Source organism: Heloderma suspectum, chromosome 5 (assembly GCF_057233095.1).
Source record: "Heloderma suspectum isolate Gila_16-S chromosome 5, 16-S_ref, whole genome shotgun sequence".
In the NCBI taxonomy this organism is placed as follows: Eukaryota; Metazoa; Chordata; class Lepidosauria; order Squamata; family Helodermatidae; genus Heloderma; species Heloderma suspectum.
In genome coordinates this window covers 203,727,148-203,746,801 of record NC_139462.1, presented here as the reverse complement: position 1 = coordinate 203,746,801, position 19,654 = coordinate 203,727,148, and the positions used below count along the sequence as shown (strand labels likewise).

Genomic DNA, 19,654 nt, shown 5'->3' with positions numbered 1-19,654 from the left:
TTGTTGTAATGCAGTGTACATGGGGCCGCCCTTGAAAACAACTCATAAGCTTCAATTAGTGCAGAATGCTGCTGTTGGACTTCTAAGTGGTACAGTGAGGTGGGATCATATTACACCAATTTCTTAAAGAGTTACATTGACTGTCCATTTGTTTCTGAGCCTAATTCAAGGTGCCGCTGCTTACCTTTAAATCCCTAAATAGCTTGGGATCCAAATACCTGAAGAAGTACCTATCCTTATACCAACTTGTCCATGTTTTAAGATCTTCAGAGGAGGCTGTTCTGCAGATTCCTTTACCTGGGAGTATTTGCTGTGTATGAACAAAGGAGAGGGGCTTCTCAGTGGTAGCACCCTCTCTTTGAAATGCCCTGCCTATAGAAGCTCAACTGCAGTGATGGTGCTATCATTCGGGCACCAGGTTAAAACTTATTTATTTGCCCAGGCATTTTAGAGTTTTAAAGTGGTTGTATGTGTTAGTCTGTTCTGGAATCAACTTCCAGCACAGGTTCATCAGGCCTTTTCTTTGCAGGTCTTCAGGAAGGCTTTAAAGACCCACTTGTTTCTGCTCGTATTTCCATAGTCTGTGGGCTGCAGATTTTACTGGCACTATCTGTTCTTTTATAGTATTTTTTATTGAATATTTATTGTTTTTTGTTGCATTTGATTTGCATGGATTTGTATTGTTTTTATCTTGCATGCTGCCTTGAGAGGACTATACCCTTAAAAGCAGCCTAAAATCATTTTTAAACAAACAATCTCTCTATTCCTTCATTTGCCAGCATGATTGTCGTTTCTACCTGTAGGTGGCAGAAAACTGCCAAGGCAGCAAAAACCTTTCAATGTTTTGTTTGCACAAAGCTTTTCCTGACACATAATAACACAGCCATCTGGAAAGGCCATGTTTGCTTTTCATTTCTGAACTCTGTTGAATGTGTAGCTTACACACTCTGATGTCATTCTGGTGGATTCAATTGGATGATGTAAGAATCAGCGGAAGCCAGACTGTTCAGATTTAAAAGTACGTCTACATAAAAGAACTCTTCCATAAACAGTCCCCACAGAAAACACGCATAGTTCTTTAAATCTAGTCTTCTTCTTTAAATCTAGTCTTCTTGTTCAATCAAGAATATCTGGGGGTCAGAAAAATCCAAATGTCAATTAATTAAAACCCAGCGGGTTGGATCCAAATTTAGCTGTGTGCAACTGAGCTGGTGGAAACAGACTTCTCCACCCTCTCCTCTCCACGGCAGCCTCTCTAGCCAGCGCCCCATCACAGTAGGTTGGGGGACCCTGCTGAATGCGGTGAGCTGGGGTCCGTGGGAGGGAGGATCCATGAAAATTGGGGAGAGGCACTTTCTGTTAGCGGAGCCCTTCCATCAATAGAAATCACATCCTAGATCCAACCAATTGTTTGGGTCAGTGGTGTTGAACCTCTTTCAGCCCATGGGTGGTGAATCCACTCCAAGTTTCAGTCAGAACCAGTCAGAACTCCGAGGGAACTATCCATGTTGTAACTGGTTCTGACTAAAAGCTGGAGTGGATTCACTGCTCCACTGATATCGGAGCCACCAGCCTCCACTGCTATCTAAGACCCTGGAGAGTCTCTGCAGATCAGAGTAATACACAATAATGAGCTTGACGGGCTAGCGGTCTGACATGGTATGAGGCAACTTCCTATGGAGTTGTCTTACGCTGGACTGTTAAGGGCAGCATGATGCATTCTGACTGGCAGCAACAGTCTCAGGCAGAGAGCGGTCTTTCCCAGCCTTGAGAGCAGACATGACCTGAAATGCATCTTTGCATTTAATATGAGGGTTTTAAGAAATGCAAATAGCAGAAGCTTTTTTGGGGCTGGGGATAGTTATCAGGATCACAGCAAGCATGGAGGGTGAATTCTTTCTTCCCCTCTTGCAATCCTAAGGAAAAGCTCTCCTCTGAAGCTGGTCCTTGTATTAGGAGGAAATACCCCATGAGATGCTTTAACTGGAAATGCCTGAGGTTGAAGCTAGGACCTTCTGCATGCAAAATACACACTCTGCTGTTATGGTATGGGCCTGCCTCTCCTACAATCACATGACCTAAGGCAGGGGTGCAGAACTTATGGCCCACCAGACACTCCAAACCAGCCTGCACCACCTCTTGGGGAGCAGGGCTTAGACTCCAAGCTCAGCCCCCTGCACCAGTAGCGAAACCTCTGCTTTATTTCCGATCACAGTGAGGATACCAGGCAGCTGCGGCTTGACTCACCCATACCAGGGAGAGTGGCCGCTCTCCCCCCTGCGCAGGTGAATCCCACCACCTCTCATCCCCACTGCTATCTCCAATCTGATCAGAGACACATTGATTCAGTGCATTGGTCCAACCCATTAGAAACTGTCAATCCAGCGTGCCGCTGCTGTGAAAAGGCAAAGTCCATGTTAGGCATAATTAGGAAAGGAATCGAAAATAAAACTGCCAAGATCATACTGCCCTTATACAAATCTATGGTGCAACCACACTTGGAATACTGTGTTCTGGTACCCTAAAAAGGGATATTGTAGTGTTAGGAAAAGTGCAGAAAAGGGCCACTAAACTGATCAAGGGGCTGGCGCAACTCCCCTAGGAAGAAAGGTAGAGGAACTATGAGTGAGGGGAGACATGATAGAGGTGTACACAATTATGCATGGTATGGAGAAAGTGGATAGGGGGATATTTTTCTCCCTCTCTCTTAACACTAGAGCCCAGTGAGGTTATCCCATGAAGCTGATTGGTGGGAGATTCAGGACAGATAAAAGGAAGCGTTCTTCACACAGTGCATAGGTAAAAGTATAGAATTCACTACCACAAGACATAGTGATGGCTACCAATTTGGATGGCTTTAAAAGCGGATTAGGCAAATTCATGGAGGAGAAGGCTCAATGGCTACTAGTCATGATGGCTGTATGCTACCTCCAGTATCAGAGGCAGTATGCCTATGTACATCACTTGCTGGGGAACATGAGAGGGAGGGTGCTCTCTCACTTATGTCCTGCTTGTGGGTTTCCTGAGGGCAGCTGGCTGGCCACTGTTTGAACAGAATGCTGGACTAGATAGACCTTTGGTCTGATCCAGCAGGGCTCCTCTTATGCTCTTAAACTCACATTTCAAGCGATAAAATGAAATAAAATCCATTTATTTATGCAGAAGTCTGTGGCAACACAACTTCGAAAAATGTGTTGAAATTCAATAGACAATTCCCCCACTGCCCACCCACATGTGCACATAGAAAAGCTGAATGTATTTCTGTTATTTATCCAGTTTTTATATCCTGCTGTCCAAGGCTGAAGCCTTCACACAGCAGGTCACAACACAACTAAGCCAGCACAAATACAATTCAAAAACAATAAAAATAAACACATCACCCAATTAAGAATTGGGCACATAATTCATATATATGTATGTATGTATGTGTGTGTGTGTGTATGTGTATATGTGTATGTGTGTGTGTGTGTGTGTGTGTGTATGTATATATATATATATATATATATATATATATATGTTATAAGAAAACTGCCTGCCTTATTTCTTTATGGAATAATGATTATAGGTGGGAATCTACTTGCCTTTTGCTTTGCCTCAACAATTCTCCTTTCGAGATCAGATGGGATCATTTTCCCTCTGGAATAAACAATAAAAATATAATGGGTATGGATTTGGTACCAGCCCTTTCTGAACAGTCTACTTTTCAAGTTAGTTAGCTGAGATGAGATATTGTCGATTTATGAGAAATTTGATTATCACTAAGCTTCAGAAACATAAGCTTTAACTGCCCACTCGTAAAGCAATGCATTGTGTCCTTCATTATCTGCCTTCTTCACTGAATCTGAGTTGAATGATGGCTGGCTTTGCGGTCAGACTTTGCTCTCAGTTATGCAAATATGAGCTCTTTCTTATGTGAATCTGATCTTGCCCTTAGTGAAGAAATTGAATATGTGGAAATCAAAGGACTGAATGTGGAAATAAGGTTGATTAGATCATTCAGCGCTCCATTGGCCCTCAGCCCTTTACGTTGTCTGTAAATCAGACATGTCAAACCCATAGCCCACAAGGTGTTTGTTAAACCCACTGCAATCCAAAGACTGATCCAGAACCTTGCAGGCCATAATCTTTGTGGCTGCTGTGCTGGTACAGCCCTGGAACCATGAGGTTGGCTCAACAAGTCTGATATACAGGAACTACCAATTTTGAGAGAGAGCGAGAGAGCGCGAGAGAGAATACTTTAATAGGAGCCAAGCTACACTTTCAGAAGAATCACATTTCACGGCCCTCCTGGGACTGTACTATTTCAGAATGCAGCTGGGGGAATCACATGATTGAATGCTCACCGCCCCCCCCCCCCATAAAAGAACTCCCTGCATCTGGAAAATCTGCACATCAGCGAGTGGCTAGGATCCTTCTATCTGAAAGGCTAGCATTCCATTGTCAGGGAATTTTAAACATGGTGAAACATTCAATCATGAGATGACCCTACCTGCATTTTGCAGTGATACAGTCCCAGGAGGGCTGTACCATATGATTCTACTGAATGTATTTGTTGTTGTTGTTCAGTCGTTAAGTCGTGTCCGATTCTTCGTGACCCCATGGACCATAGCACGCCAGGCCTTCCTGTCCTCCGCTGTCTCCCGGAGCGTGCTCAAGTTCATATTCATTGCACTGACTGTATAGAACAGCCCAAAGGCTAAAGTCCACAAACTGCTTAGGGTGGTGCACTTAATGTTGCTCTGTCATCACCTTAAGCTAATGCAGTTCCACTCAGACTGCGAGAATAACCATTTTAAATATCTGTATATCAACTTGAGTGAAGAGCCATTTTAAATGCAAATACATCGACTGTAATGCTTTATAACTGTACCTTAGCTTTCTGAAGGCTACAGTTCAATGGCCATCATCTCCCTCTGTCACTAATTTATATTCTCAGCTCGCATCAAGGGTAGGCATGACTGGGCACCTGCAGAGGGCCCACACCCCAACAGGGGTCCACAGACAAGAGCCTGGTGGAGTTTCTCCTCCTTTTCACCATTGCAACCTGCCTGTTTACCTGCCTCTCTCACTTGCCCAGACAATGGCAGTAGTGAAAAGGAGGAGCGGTCGATGCCACTGCCCACTTGCTCACTGGCTCTCTGCCTGTCAAGCAAGCAAATAGCAGCAATGATGAGAAAGAGGAGCAGCAAGAACAGCAGGTGACAATGACAGTGAGAAGGAAGACTCATGGAGGGAGGGGGCCACTGAAGGTTTCTTGCCCAAGGACCCTCAGAAACTGGGAGGTGGCACTGTCTACATTGCTTGGGTTATTCTGTAATTTTTATAATAGAGCACAATACTTTGCTGTCAATAACACATCTCTGTTAATCTGGAAACACACACACACGGTTGGATCTAGACTTAGTCATGACTAACTTAAGTCTCACTGATTTCAATGGGTCTATCCTAAGCATGACTAAATCTGGATCCAACCCACACTCTCCTATTCCATCATATTTTATCAAAGGAGATTCAGTGGCCATCTGATCAATGAAAGAATGGGTTTATTCAAAAGAGTACTGATTGCTGTAACAGTAACTTTTAGGTTGGAGACAGGCAAACTGACAGTATGATAAAGGCATTCCTGTTCCCCTTGGTGTTTACATACATTTAATGTATTTCGTTATTTTTAAAAAATTTGCTTTATTTATATAGTTGCCCCATAACACAAGTTCTCTGGGTGGCTCACACACAAATACAATATTAAAATACCATATTAAAAACGCAAACTAAAACACAATTAAAATACAAATGTTGAACTGAGAGACCTAGGCTAAAAAAAAGATAAATTGTTTAGATGGCTTGGGTGAATAAAAATGTCTTCACCTGGTGCCAAAAAGATCATAAAGATGGTACTAGGCAAGCTCCTCTGGGGAAGCTGTTCCACAACAGCGGTGCCACCACTGAAAAGGCCCTCTTCCTAGTGGCCTCTCACCTCAACTCATTTGGCAAGGGCACTTGTAGCAGGACCTCTGAAGAAGATCTTAAGGTTCAGATAGGTACATATAAGAGAAGGCAGTCTTTCAGGTAACCTGCTTCCAAGCTGTTTAGGACCTGAAAGCTTAAAAACTTGTTAATTTTTTGGTGCCAGGAAAAGATCTTTTCACTTTCGCAGGCTGTTTAACTTCCTGTATACACTCTCCCATCCAGATGTATCTTAAAGGCATGTCTTCAAGCTTTTATTTCTGTAGATATTTTTCAATAATTTTAGTACTTGTTGTTTTTGATAGTTTAGTTTCTGTTATTTTCACTTGTTTCTGTGGCTACTCTCAGTTTTTATTACATTTAACTGGTTTTTATTGGTTTTGTTGTGTTTTATTTTGTATTTATGTACATCACCCTGAGAGCTTTGGCTAAAGGGTGACTCACCAAGTTGAGTAAAACCTCCAAAACAAATAAATAGACAAATAAACATACAGCTGGCACTTTAAATTGGGCCTGGAAATGGGCTAGTTTTTGTTCCACCATCACCTCTGCTTAAATGGACAGCATGGGTTTTTGAAACACTACAAAAGCATGAAAAGCTGTAGAGTATATGCTTTGCAGGCCGAAGGTCCCAGGTTTGACCCCAGTATCTCCAAGTAGGGCTAGGAAAGAACCCTGCCTGTAACCCTGGAGAGCCAGTGCTGCCAGTCACTGTCAACAATACTTGGCTAGATGGACCAATGGTCTCACTCAGTATAAGGCTTTCTATGCTCATAGTTGCTCTTCATTCTGCTGTGGGTGATATTTCAAAGTCTTTAAGGCAGCAATCCTATCGGGATAGGTGGCCGCCTCTGAAATTGGAGGCAACTGCCTATCCAATGCAGGGCAGGAGCAGCGTAGAGGGGATCTTCCCCTCCACTCTTCAGCTGCCCTGCATTCACGGCTAGACAGCCGAACCAATTTCAGCTGTCTAGGTGCAGGAAGTCAGAGCAGGGGGCAGGGAGGATGCTGGATGCTGGATTGGAAGTATCAGAAAGGCACATCTGTCCTCCCCTCCCGGGCCCACCCCCAGGAATGCCCTGTTTTTGCTGCTTCGCGCTGCTCTTTCGAGCGCAGAGCACAGGGCCAACCTGCACTGCCTATGAGGCAGTGCGGGAGGGGATGGAGGTCGGTTCTCAGGGAACCATCCTATCCTATGGCCATCTAGCCTCTGACTAGTAGCCATAGGATTGCACCCTAAATTGTTTTAAATTGTGTTTTAAAACATTTTTAAGTTGTGTTTTCAATAGTTCCATTTCTAAAAATTGTTTTAAGTTTTTATTATAAGTCATCTTGGGGGCCCTATTCGGGCTGAAAAGCAACCCATATATTTATAAATAGATAATTTACCAGGGGCTGTCATGAAAAGAACATGCACATTACAGGCAACAATGCCTATTTCATATCACTTTTGGAACTCTTGGCAAAAGCTACTGTTAGTGTCCAGTATCACTGAGGCAGTACTTCCTTAGACCAAACAGAGGACAATGCCATTTTATACTAATTGCTGGTGATCTGTTTCAAGCTATGTCTTCCTTCCTTCTTGCTGTTTTCAAACTACGGCTCATCTTACAGTGATTAAGGATTTGCTTACCTTTCATCACACCTGATCAAAATCACACTGTCAGTACCAATTCCTAAGGCTGCTGCTCCTTTCTTCACAGAAAAATGACTCTGAAAAAGCACATTGATTATTTTTTGCAATGTTTGCTTTGACTACTAAAGGATAATGAAGTAGCACCCATGGGAACAATCCACCAGGAACATCTCTTGTGTAAATCACACTCTTATGCATGTCTCCTGTGCAAGCCGTGGTGAAAAGAAGGGGAAGTTTCCCCGCAGAGAACCAAGCATCTATAGTAGGACTAATAACAAGATAGAGTCTCGTGGAACCTTAAAAGACTAACACATTTATTGTGAGATAAGCCAGCCTTCCCCAACTTGGCATCCTCAAGATGTGTTGGACTACAGCTGCCATCATTCCCAGGCATAAGGTGATGGAAGTTGTGTTCCAACACATCTGGAGAGTGCCAGGTTGGGGAAGCATGGCACAAGCTTTCATGGACTGCAGTCCACTGTGTCAGATGCATGAAGTGTTACAAATATATAATTTACAAATATATAATTTATATACATAAAGTGGTGGTGGTGGATTGTAAACAGTGAGGTCAGAGGGAAATGAAATGCAGAAAAGTACAGACAGTGACAATCACATTATTAACAGTGGCCATTCACAAAAGAGTTGTTGCTGATAACACAAACATCTTGGCATTAGGTAAGCCTGGCTCTGCAGTTCATTTTCCTCTGACATCACTATTTACAATCCCCCTCCTACCATGTGTTTGTTTGTTTGCTTGTTTATTACATTTCTATACCTTCCAATCGCCAAAGCTCTCTTGGCAGTTCACAATGATTAAAACCACAAAATTCAGCTCAATAAACATAATATAAAACTTTTAAAAGTTTTAAACTACATCATTAAACTGAAGTATATAAACTTGAGTTACAAGTATATATATTATATACTCCTGTAACTCAGGGTAACACTCCATTCATTTGATGAAGTGGACTGAAGCCCATGAAAGCTTGTGCCATAATACATTTGTTAGTATTTAAGGTGCTCCAAGAGTCCTGGCTGCTTTTTATGCTGCAACAGATTAACATGGCTGGCCCTGTGGAAATTGTTATGGTAGGATTGTTGCTGATTAGGGGTTGTCTCCATGTTAGTCCTAAGATAACATTGGATACAACCCTACATATTTATCAACCACAGAATGTAATTTTATAATCAATCTGTCCATATGAACATAACACAAAATGAGTCATGGTTTGTTCTTATTTATTGCGCATACAGCTTTTCTACACAAGGCTGTTAATCACTGTATCTATTTTTGGTTTTGACTCAGAATTTAGATCCCAGCTCTACACAAAGAGCTTTTCCTTTCCTGCTTTTCTGCTATATAACCTCTAGGTGGCGCTGTGCTATAGCTGAATATTGCAATTACACAAGTAAGAAAATACCTTTTCTATGGCTTTCAGAAATAATACCCCATTTCCCCTGCTCTAAAAAAAAGGGGGAAAATGCACTTAAAAAACAGAAGTGAAACTGGAGGATCATGACATCATCTAAAGAACCCATAAACAGTGAATAAGCAATCACGAGCAGACAATAAATGCCTTGTGTAGAAAAACTCTTAGTGTTACTCAGGTTGGGTGTGGTGCACTTGGCACTTCCATATTTTCTCTGACTTTCTTGATCTGAGGTGTTGTTTTTAAAGATGAGTGGAAATTTAATATTTTATGGATATATATATATATATATATATATATGAGACTTCCTGTGGTATAGTGACTAAGAATGTAAGTGTGCGATCCTATGTTTAGACAGAAAAAAGTCTTACAACTCGCAGCATGGCTGCCTATAGGAGTGCACCCTAAACCAGCCTTCCCCTAGTTGGTGCCCTCCAGATGTTTTAGTCTACAACTCCCAGCAGTCCTGACCATTGCTGGCTGGGGGTGATGGGAATTTAGGTCCAAAACATCTGGAGGTTGGTGAAGGCTCATCTAAACTGTGAACCAGGAAATCTCAGATTCAACTTTCACCTCTGCTATGTACAAACTAGGAGGCCTTGAACAAGCCACTCTCTTGGAGCCTCAGCCCCATATCTGCATGGGGATAATAATCCTGAGCTACCTTACAGTGTTGTTGTTAATGTTACAGACATAATGTATATGAAGAGCTTTGAACCCTAAAGTGCTAAGTGTTGTTGTTATTTAACACTATCAGACTGCCAGTATTGCTTGCCCCATGGCCATTATTGGAGTTGTATTAGATTGATATAAATGGAGATCCAGCTTCAAATCCCAATTCAGCTACAAAGCTCATTGGGTAGCCTTTGGTCAGTCACTATCTCTCACCCTAACCTATCTCACAGGGTTGTTGTGAGGATAAAGGGGTGGGGAGAGAACTATGTACATTGCCTTGAGCTCTTTAGAGGAAGGACAGGATAAAAACTAAATTATTTTTTGTAAACCCTACAAAAGGTCACCACATGATCTAACCGATTCATAATAGAACACACCTTTCCAAGACAATGCATTTCAGAAAGAAAAAGGCATAACACATAATTCCTTTGTATGCAAAACAAACAAACAAATAAATAGGCCTCGTGTGTGTGTGTGTGTGTGTGTGTGTGTCTCACAGAAAGAAAGAGGCTACATGTTCCACAAAAGGGGATTCTAAGAAGCCTAGTTTAACTAGCAAAAAACTGAGATTAGCAAACAGTTTAAAACAGAAACACCTACATGCTCTGATGTGAAGGCAACCAGTCTCGGAATAGCTGCCATTCCTTTCTCCTTAACTTCTGGGAACATCTTGAAACGTGCAATCAACATAGCATACATGTTAGATATGGCACCACCTGGAGTCCACAGTAATACACTGTTACTTCTTCTATTCACAATTGCATTGCTTTAAGTACACAAAAGAGCTACGCTTAGGGTCCAATCCTGTGCATGTTTAGACAGAAAGAAGTCCTACAGTGCCCAGCGTTTCCCAGCCAGCATTCCCCAGCATGGCTGGCTGGGGAATGCTGGGTGTTGTAGGACTTTTTTTTCCCGTCTGAACACTCATAGGATTGTGACCTTAAACAACTTTTTATAGATAGAGATTTTTCTCATTTAGAAGACATGTCTTGATCTTAGATAAGGGAAATTCCTATTCCATTTCCACCCCCCACCATCGAAATCACTTGCGAAATCAAATCTTTCACCATAAAAGAAGCACAGGCAAATTTAGACTTGTTAGAAAGAAGTCGAAAGGTTCTCTTCCTTTCCTTATACTTGGCTATCCCCTACATTTTCCTTTCTTATCTCACCATCCTTTCTCTTCTACACATGATGCCATGATCCCCTGTGCAAGAGGGGAAAGAATCTTACCCAAGGGATGGTTGCAGCTCAGCCTAAGAAATAGAAAGTATGAGTCGTAACGCACCCTTCGCCGTGCCCTCTGACAACACAAGTCCCAGAAATACACCAGGCTTATATCAGCAGGTTGCACTTAACGCTCTAATTAGTTAGGGAGGGAGCAATCCTATGGCCACTAGTCAGTGGCTAGACTGCCAAAGGATATCTGGTTTTCTGGGAACTGACCTTGGAGCCCACGCTCTGAGGTCAGTTCCTGGAGAACCGACCTTCCTCCCATTCCGCGCTGCCTGTAAGGTTACACCGTAGAACAGCCCCGTGTTCCACATTTGCAAGAGGAGCACGGAGTGGTCAAAACGGCCATTCCAGGAGGGCATTCTGGAGTGGGGGGGGGCGGAAATGCCTGTATGACACATCCAACATGTCATACAGCAGCCTCCTCTCCTGCTCAGCCCTCCCACGGCTAGATAGACGCAATCGACTGTCTAGCTACAAATGCAGGGCAGGAGAAGTGCAGAGGAAACAGTCCCGTCTGTGCTTCTCCTGCCCTGCATTGGATAGGCGGTCGCCTCCGAGCTCAGAGGCGGCTGCCTATCTGCATAGGATTGCGCCCTAAGTCTCTCAATATCAGATGGTCACAAATCCACAGTGATCGCACTTTGAGGACTTGTAACGTAATACTTTCTGCCTGGCTCAGTTATACTTTCAGGGGGCGACTTCACACATCGGCTACACATAGAAAACAGTCCCACATAGGAAGTAGCATGAACTCTGCAGGTACATCACCCTGTGTGAGATATGATCACATAGATATGTATTTTGCCCTTGCACACATCCATGCAGGAAAGCAACCATTGACAATGCCTTTCCACTGCATACCTCCCACATGCAGTGAATTATGGATATGAAGTTGTCCCGATGGATGATCTACACCCAAAGACCAGTCTTCTTCAGCTTTTCCCTACTAGTCATTTCCCTGTGAAGGCCATCACAGAGAAAGGGGAGAGGGGTGTTTGCAGGCCATTGAAACGAGACCTTTGCCCTTTTCCTTGGCAGTGGATTTTTGAATTATGTTTTGGAGGGGTAAGAATGTCAGCAGTGTAACAGGGCCATAAGTTGGCACAAGAAACACTGTGTCATTATGGATCTCTTGCTGGCAATGAATCACACTCATTTCTTGCCTGATTGCTAGGTAAGGAACACCTAATGCAAGCTCCAAGATTTGGAGGGGGGGGGGGCGATTCCTCACAAAGGTTTCCCTATCTCACAAAGGGGACCAGCCAACTTTAGCCCTTTTCCTGCTCATCAGTGCTGGACAGGAAATAGATCTGACTTGTGATAGGTACAGTAGGAGCTAGTAGCCAGTTACCTGGGGAGGGCGGAAATGCCTGTACGACACACACATCCAACGTGTTGTACAGCAGCCTCCTCTCCTGCTCAGCCCTCCTGCAGCTAGACAGCTAATTCAGCCCTTAGGCTGAAAGAGGTCCAACAGCCCTGATTTACAGGACCAGGGCTGCCTGGATTCCTGTAAGGGGAGGGATATTACCTTTTCCTTGATATTTGTATTGTATTTACTGCAGACACAAGAGAGCATCCCCATCTCATTATTCAATCGCATGATTTCTTTATTTCACACAATTTACAAAATATTTAATATAGCAGGATGAAAGGGCAAATGTCTCTTCCGATTACGTTTCCCCAGATTGCCACTTTGGCTCTGTATAAAGCAGCACAATTTGCTTGAAGGAAATATTCAGCAGGGGAAGACATTGAAGTCCTGAACAATCATGTCTCTGCCACAAATATGCAATATTTTGATCTCCAAGAGAGGATGAGCCAGAGCCTCTCTTGAACATGCACACTGCTTCTCACCCTGCAAAGGGCATTATACACTGCAGGCTTAAATATGTAAAGAAAGATCACGCACCAGGTGAAAATATCCCGTCTCCAGCACCCCCTGGCCAGCCAATGATTTCTCTCATTTTCCTTAATGTCACATATTCCAAAAGCACAAACACTGGAGCAATTTCATAGGTGAACCTGAAAGATAGCAATGCCTGTGTTTTATTGACCAATTTAAAACACTGACTGAATCTCATGTCTCCTGCCCCAAATCTTTAAAGACTCCAAGTATAACATATATTACAAGGCAAATAAAACACACTGGAGTGGATCCAGATGTACATTGAATGAACTGTGCCAGTGGAAGTGGACTTCCCCACCTCTCCAGCCCCCTGCAAATTCTACACAGAGAATCAGGAGACCATGCTCAATGAGATGTGTTGTGGTGTGTGAGTGGTGGATCCCCCAAAATTGGGTGGAGGGACCTTCCACAAGGGGAGCCCTTCCTCTTGTGGCAGGCAGATGCTGGATGCAACCCGCTGTTCAATCTTACTTCATCACTGGTGTCAGGACCACATCCTCCATTGCACCTGAGGGTAACAGGTGACCTTAGGGGGCAGAGGGCAGACTGTATGTTACACACAGCACCATCCTTGGACACAGGGCCAGTGTCAAGGTGAAGCATGGATGGGCACCTGCCAAGGGCCCAGACCCCAGCAGGGCCCCACTTACAAGAGCCCCCTGGACTTGCTTCTCCTCTTCATCATTGCAACCTGCTTGTTCACCTTCCTCTTGTTTTGGCCCAGACAATGGTGGTGGTGAGAAGAAGGAGCAGGAGATGCCACTGCCTACTTGCACACTGGCTCTCTGCCAGTCAGAGAAGACAGTGCTAGCTATGATGAGGAAGAGGAGGAGGAGGAATAGCAGCTAGTGACAATGGTGGTGAGAAGGTTGAACTGCTTAGGGAAGGGTCCCATTGAGGGTGTCTTGCCCAAAAGCCCTCCAAAACCTGGAGCTGACACTGTTCCAACACCTTGCCACAGTTCTGCACCTCCTAGCATCTGACAACTGAGACATCTGTCTTGTTCTGCCTAATGGTAGGGCCGGCCCTGAAACATTCCTGCTATGGCAGATACACAAAGCTCAGATATGTGGATTGCTGGAGATTCTCTTCCCACAGAGGAGCATATGGTTCAATTTGTATCCTACCCAGTTCCAAAGGCACAGAAAGCATCAGACAACGGCATTTCATATTGACTAATACCTGCACATACTCAGAAGATTGCCTCTTTAACTAGGGCCCACATCTGAAAAACCTGAGTTTTGCTTAGGTATTGTAGAATTAGAAGTCAATAATTAAACACTATTCATTTCAGTAGATAAGTTCCATAAGGTAGAACTCCCTGCCCTTGGCCTTTTGCTTCAGTCATATTTTGTCAGGGTTGGATCTGAGCCCATAGAGTCCCAAAGCAGCTCTGATTCTGAGGAGGAGATACAATCCATGGGAGAGGAACTCTCTCAGGTTTCAGAGGTACAGCTGGAGGGGGAGCACCCCCTGCTCACATTCCTGGGAGCGACAGTGACCCTGGCATGGAAAGGGAGGGACAACTTAAGCTTTTAAATGTGAGGCACAGGCACAAGCAAGAGATTGCGGGAGCTGAGCTCAGCCGCTCAGCCCAAATGGCTCAATGTCAACAGCTGTGCCCCGAGGCCACATGGGAGAGGGGGAGACTTTCCCCTCCTACTCCTTAAGTTAAGAGAGTTGCTGTGCTTTTCCCCAAATGGAGACCAACTGACTTCTTAACTCTTAGAACCCCCCGGTAGGCTGTTCCTTTGTATTTCCTCTGAGACTCAGGCAATTAGCATCTGTAAGCTTCAGTAGGTTGAATGGAATTAAAGTCTTGGAAAGCAGCCTTTTTGTCCGAGTGTTGATTCTGGCTATTGGAGGATTCAGAAGGCACCAGGGGCAATCCTGACACATTTCTTTTTAGACACGACTTTAATTTTCTCACTGTTTAGTTTGCTTGTGATTTGTTTACTGGCTCTTTTACTAGCTTTTTCCGCTGCTTTGTGAGTGTGTTTATTTTTTTTTAATTATCCGTTGCTTTGTGTGTGTGTTTATTATTGGTTTATTAATTGATTGACTAAGGTTTTTTTAATTGTGTAATTGATTATTAGTTTATAAGGGTGCAATCTTATGCATGTTTAGACAGCAAATAGTCCTACAACACCCAGCCAGGAGTTGTAAGACTTTTTTTCTGTCTAAACATGTATAGGATTGCACCCTAAGCTGCCTTAAGCATTTATATTTGGGAAGTGGAATAGTGAGGTATACATCTTATATAATAATAATAAAAGAAGATTTGTGTCTGTCTGTCACTGCCATAGTGCCATGACTGTGAAACCTGAAACTTGGCAAGTATACTAAGGGGACCCTAGAGGTGTGCACCTCAGGGTTATTTGTTTTTTTAAAACACATTCATTCATTTTAACTGCAAAAAGGTGCCCATGGGCATCCAGCACAATGTGACAGCCCCCATGGGCCACAGTGGGCTGTTGTGTTGTGTGAACCAAGTCGATGTGTCCTGGTCTGACAGCTGAGTAACTGTTTGAAGGCTTCGCTGTATCAAACAAAGGGCTATTCCAACCTGTGGAAAGCGGAGTCTGTTCGCTAGATTTTTAACAAATAAAATAAAGAATTTTCTCTTCCTAATAATAGACAATTTCCTTACAAGTTTGAGACCTAAAAGAGGACTGGGGAAAGTTAAAGAACATAACCCCATATGTTACTTGTTCAGATTAGTAACCCAAGAGGAAATCAAAGTGCCTCTAGCGAGGCCCTGTAATGTAGTACATATAGTGGATCCCAGATTCAAATCCTCATTTAGGTATGAAGTTCACTTATAGTACAATCCTGTGCATGTCTATTCAAAGGGACGTCAGTGGGACTTACTCCCAGGTAAGCATGTATAAGATTGCAGCCCAGTAACTTTGGGGCAGTCACCATCTCTCACAAGGTTGTTGTGAGGATAAAGGTTGGGGGAGAGAGAAAAACAGATCATCTGGCCCACCCAGAGGTCATTGGAGGAAGGATGGGATAAGAAGCTATGCATGATATTTATTCATGCAAATCACAAAATAATTGTCTGCTGCATTTCTGGGACGTTCTCGCTCAGTTGCTGGTTTACAACTGTAATTATTTTGAAAGGTCAACAAAACACAAAACAGTCATGATGGCAGGAAAGATGCTGTTTTTGAAAAGACTGTCTAGACTCAAGGCTGCATTAACTAAGCTTAAAGGGATCCCATAATGAAAAGCACTGGCAAATTTACATACTTACATATTAGTGTTTGCTGTAGAAGTTAGCCAGTCTGCAGCTAATCCAACCATATCCAATCCAGTTGAAAGCTGATTGAAATACCTGGGATGCCCTGTATAACATTGAAAAGGGTGATGATTATAATTTTTAAAGCTGTTTATTTTTCTTAATAAGTCACGTTATTGAAGAGTGAATTGCATGTTTCACTCTGCAGGGAAGGGCGATTGTAGCATAAAATGAGAATGCCACATTGCAGAATGTATGGTTTACCTGTGGCCACTCTGCATATCCCCACCCACCCACCCACTCCCCCAGTCCATTTAATCCAGCCCTCCTTGAGCTACAAGCAGGGATGAGGCATTTCCAGGGCACATAGCTTAAGACAATTCACTGGTCTTGCCTCGTCTCACCATCTCAGCCTCAAGCAGATGGACACAGGCACTGCAGAGCAGGCCCCAGAGAGCTTTTATGGGGCCCAAAATCATCAGGGATGGTCCAAGACATTTTGTTCCCTGAGGCAAAAGACAGGGTCATGCCCCCACCCCCATTACATTTAGAGAAACTGACTGGGCTGGCAGCTTAATCTTACTTCAGCATTTGTGACTGGACAGTGTCTTCTGCTGCACCTAAGGGCAGCTGGCTAGCTTAGGGGGCACAGGCCAGGCTGTGTGGCACATATGGCTCTGTCCTCCAACAGTGGGGAATGACTGGGGAGGCTCCCCCCACTGCCCCCCACACCCCTGGCATCTACTGCCTGGGCAGAAGTCTCACTTTGCCTAACGGTAGGGCCAGGTCTGATATGTCCACAGAAGAGTTGAGTATTGAACCTGATACTGAAGGCACTCTGACTCAACTGATACTGGACCACATGCTGGCTGCACCCCCCCCCCGCACCCCAAGCATGAACCCTTTGAGAAGAGCCATGCCATCTGCCCAAAGCTTCACACACACACACACCCCCCTCCTGTCTTGTCAAAGACACCAGTGGAACCATCAGTGTGACCCATTGTACTAAATTCAGTCAGTCGGTCAGTCTGTCAGTCAGTCAGTCATTCAATACATTTCTATACCACCCAGTATTCAAAGCTCTCTGGGCAGTTCACAGCATGATAAACTATAATATAAAACCTTTAATATCCAAGAATTTAAAACAGGTTAAAAACGGGTTAACAACAACAACAAAACTACCAGGACCTGATAAAATGCCCCATCATATGCTGTCAAATGTCTGGGCTGGGAGGCGGGGGTAGAGGAAAGTCTTAACATGGCGCCGTAAAGATGACAATGTTGGTGCCAGATGGATTTCACACGGGAGGCATTCCACAGTCGGGGGGTCACTCCCCTTGTTGCCATCCTCAGAGGAGGCCCATGGAGGAGGGTCTCAGATATGGATTGTAGTGTACAGGTAGGTTCATATTGGGAGAGGTACTCCATCATGTATTGTGGTCCTGAGCCATGTAAGGCTTTATAGTCAGAAGGTGAAAACCAGCACCTGGTCCCCACTATCAATCTGGATCAATCTGAAGGTTGATGAAGTACAAGGACTCTAGGCTAGGATGCTGGCCCTTTAAGATTCACACTCCTTAGAGAGGAGGTAGAATCTGGCACTAGGAGTAGGGAGGGTCCCCTCTGGCTTTGGGGCCCAAATGGTTTGCTACCTGGGAGCTGTCCTTGGTGCCCCTGAACCTCTCACTGTCTGTCTCCTTCTTCATCCAGTGGACTGTGCTTGCAAATGTATTTAATTAATTAAACCATTTTTTTATCCTGCTCCTCATCCAGAAAGGCTCCTGGAGCAGCTTACATATACTCAGTAAAACATGAGAGTCCTGCTCTCATGCCATTTTGCCACTGAAAATCCCCCCCCCGCCCCCAGAATCTCTCATTTGCCTTGTTTGGGGGGTGGGAACCATGCAGGGGGCAGTATCCAACCGTGACATTCTGCAAACTCAAATAGTACTAGTGGAGGTCTGCTGAATCTTTCTGTTGTGCAAGCAGTTGCCCATTAAGCTTGCATAACTGGTTGTGCAAGCAGTTGCATGGCAGGTTGTACAGTGGGTGCAAAGCAGTTGCACAACTGGTCACACAGCTGGTTGCACAAGCAGAATGCACAACAGGTAGAACAACTGGTGGCACAACATATTGCACAACATATTTCACAAATATTGCACAACCATAATGCAAAACTGCTTGCACAACCATGTTTGCAGAAATGTAACTTTAGTTGGATTTTTCTCTTGCACATAGTTTAGAAACTAATTTCAGCTAGTGCAACATCATTTGTGCTAATGGAATGACACAGCTGGATACTGCCCAGAGAAACAGACATCTTTATTATCACGTTTAGTGTGGCCCTGAATGTCCGGTGCCTAAATCAGGCAGAAAAGGCAATTCAGGTTGATAGGGCCAGATAAATCACAATGCATTGGAAGGGAGAACAAGTCCAAAATGAACTTGGAAAGAGTTTTCATAGTCACATCCCCCCACCCCTAAGGAATGCTTTTGTTTAATACTTCAGAAAAATGGGAGACAATCAGAAGTCCTCTGTTGCCTCATAGGTGAGCTCAATCTGACTCCCCCCCCATCTCCCAGTCCTCCTGGCGGGTTCTTCTGACCTGCTAGGATTGGTTCCAGATTTGATCTTAGTAGTAGCCTTAGCCATGCTGACATTCCAAGAAAGTATTAAAACAATAACCAACTCTATGCATTCGATTCAGCCATTCCTGAGCCTGACTCTACCTCCTCAAAGTTCCATTCTTCTCACACCTCATTCTCACAGCCCCACCAGGCAGGCAGCTTTCTCCTAGGCTGTTGTTGTAACATTACAAAGAATCTAATGGCAAGATAGGCTTTACTTGAGCAATAGATGCCATGTCAAGATCTACAGGGAGTTTAAAAGGAGCTCAGACTAGGGTGTTGGTTATTTTTCATGTAGAGATACTCTTAGGCTGGGCAGAAAGTAGATCTCCAGATGTTTTGGACTTCAACTCCCAGCATGCCTGACCGTTGGCCATGCTGGAAGGAGCTTCTGTAAGCTGAAGTCCAAAACATCTGGAGATCCTACCTTCTGCCCACCCCTAAAGTTAAAGACAGTTCAGATGTGTGCTTTTCATGAGTGACCATATGTAAGCCAGCTGCCGTGTGTCAGTCTGGATTACTGAAGGAGTAGGGTAGCCAGGTGTCCTCTTTTACAGAGGACAGGCCTCTGGAGGGCTGCCAGAAGGCATCCTCTGTTTGAAGGATATCCAGTCCAAGTCTGGTATAAAGATAAAGAACCATCAGAAGAACAGCTGGGCCTTGAAGTTGCCTATCAACAACATCTGGACAGCAGACTGAGCAAGACACACAGGTCACCTGTTCACAGTCTTCCACACTATGGTGAGATATAGTGTATTTCTATATCAATGATAGTTATTTCAAAATTTGCATCTGTGCCTATAAATTAGCATATGCAAATTTTATGTAAAATGGTGTCCTCTTTTTTGCTGATAAGTGTCCACTTTTCAGGTGATTCAGAAGTGGCTACCTATGAAGGAGGGACCAAGCTCTCTCCCACTGAATCTCCT

General features: G+C 44.0%; 1 protein-coding gene across 1 annotated transcript in view; it reads right to left on the bottom strand.

The window, feature by feature from the left end:
- The window catches only part of GAD2 (glutamate decarboxylase 2), a 58,667-nt gene that overhangs the window by 19,010 nt on the left and 20,003 nt on the right, over positions 1 to 19,654 (bottom strand). The window contains exons 5-9 of the mRNA XM_084860486.1: positions 16,113 to 16,203; positions 12,857 to 12,969; positions 10,309 to 10,424; positions 7,598 to 7,677; positions 3,582 to 3,636 (exon numbers count right to left, since the gene is read on the bottom strand). Coding sequence (XP_084716612.1) covers positions 3,582 to 3,636; positions 7,598 to 7,677; positions 10,309 to 10,424; positions 12,857 to 12,969; positions 16,113 to 16,203 — 455 coding nt within the window. The remainder of the gene's footprint in view (positions 1 to 3,581; positions 3,637 to 7,597; positions 7,678 to 10,308; positions 10,425 to 12,856; positions 12,970 to 16,112; positions 16,204 to 19,654) is intronic.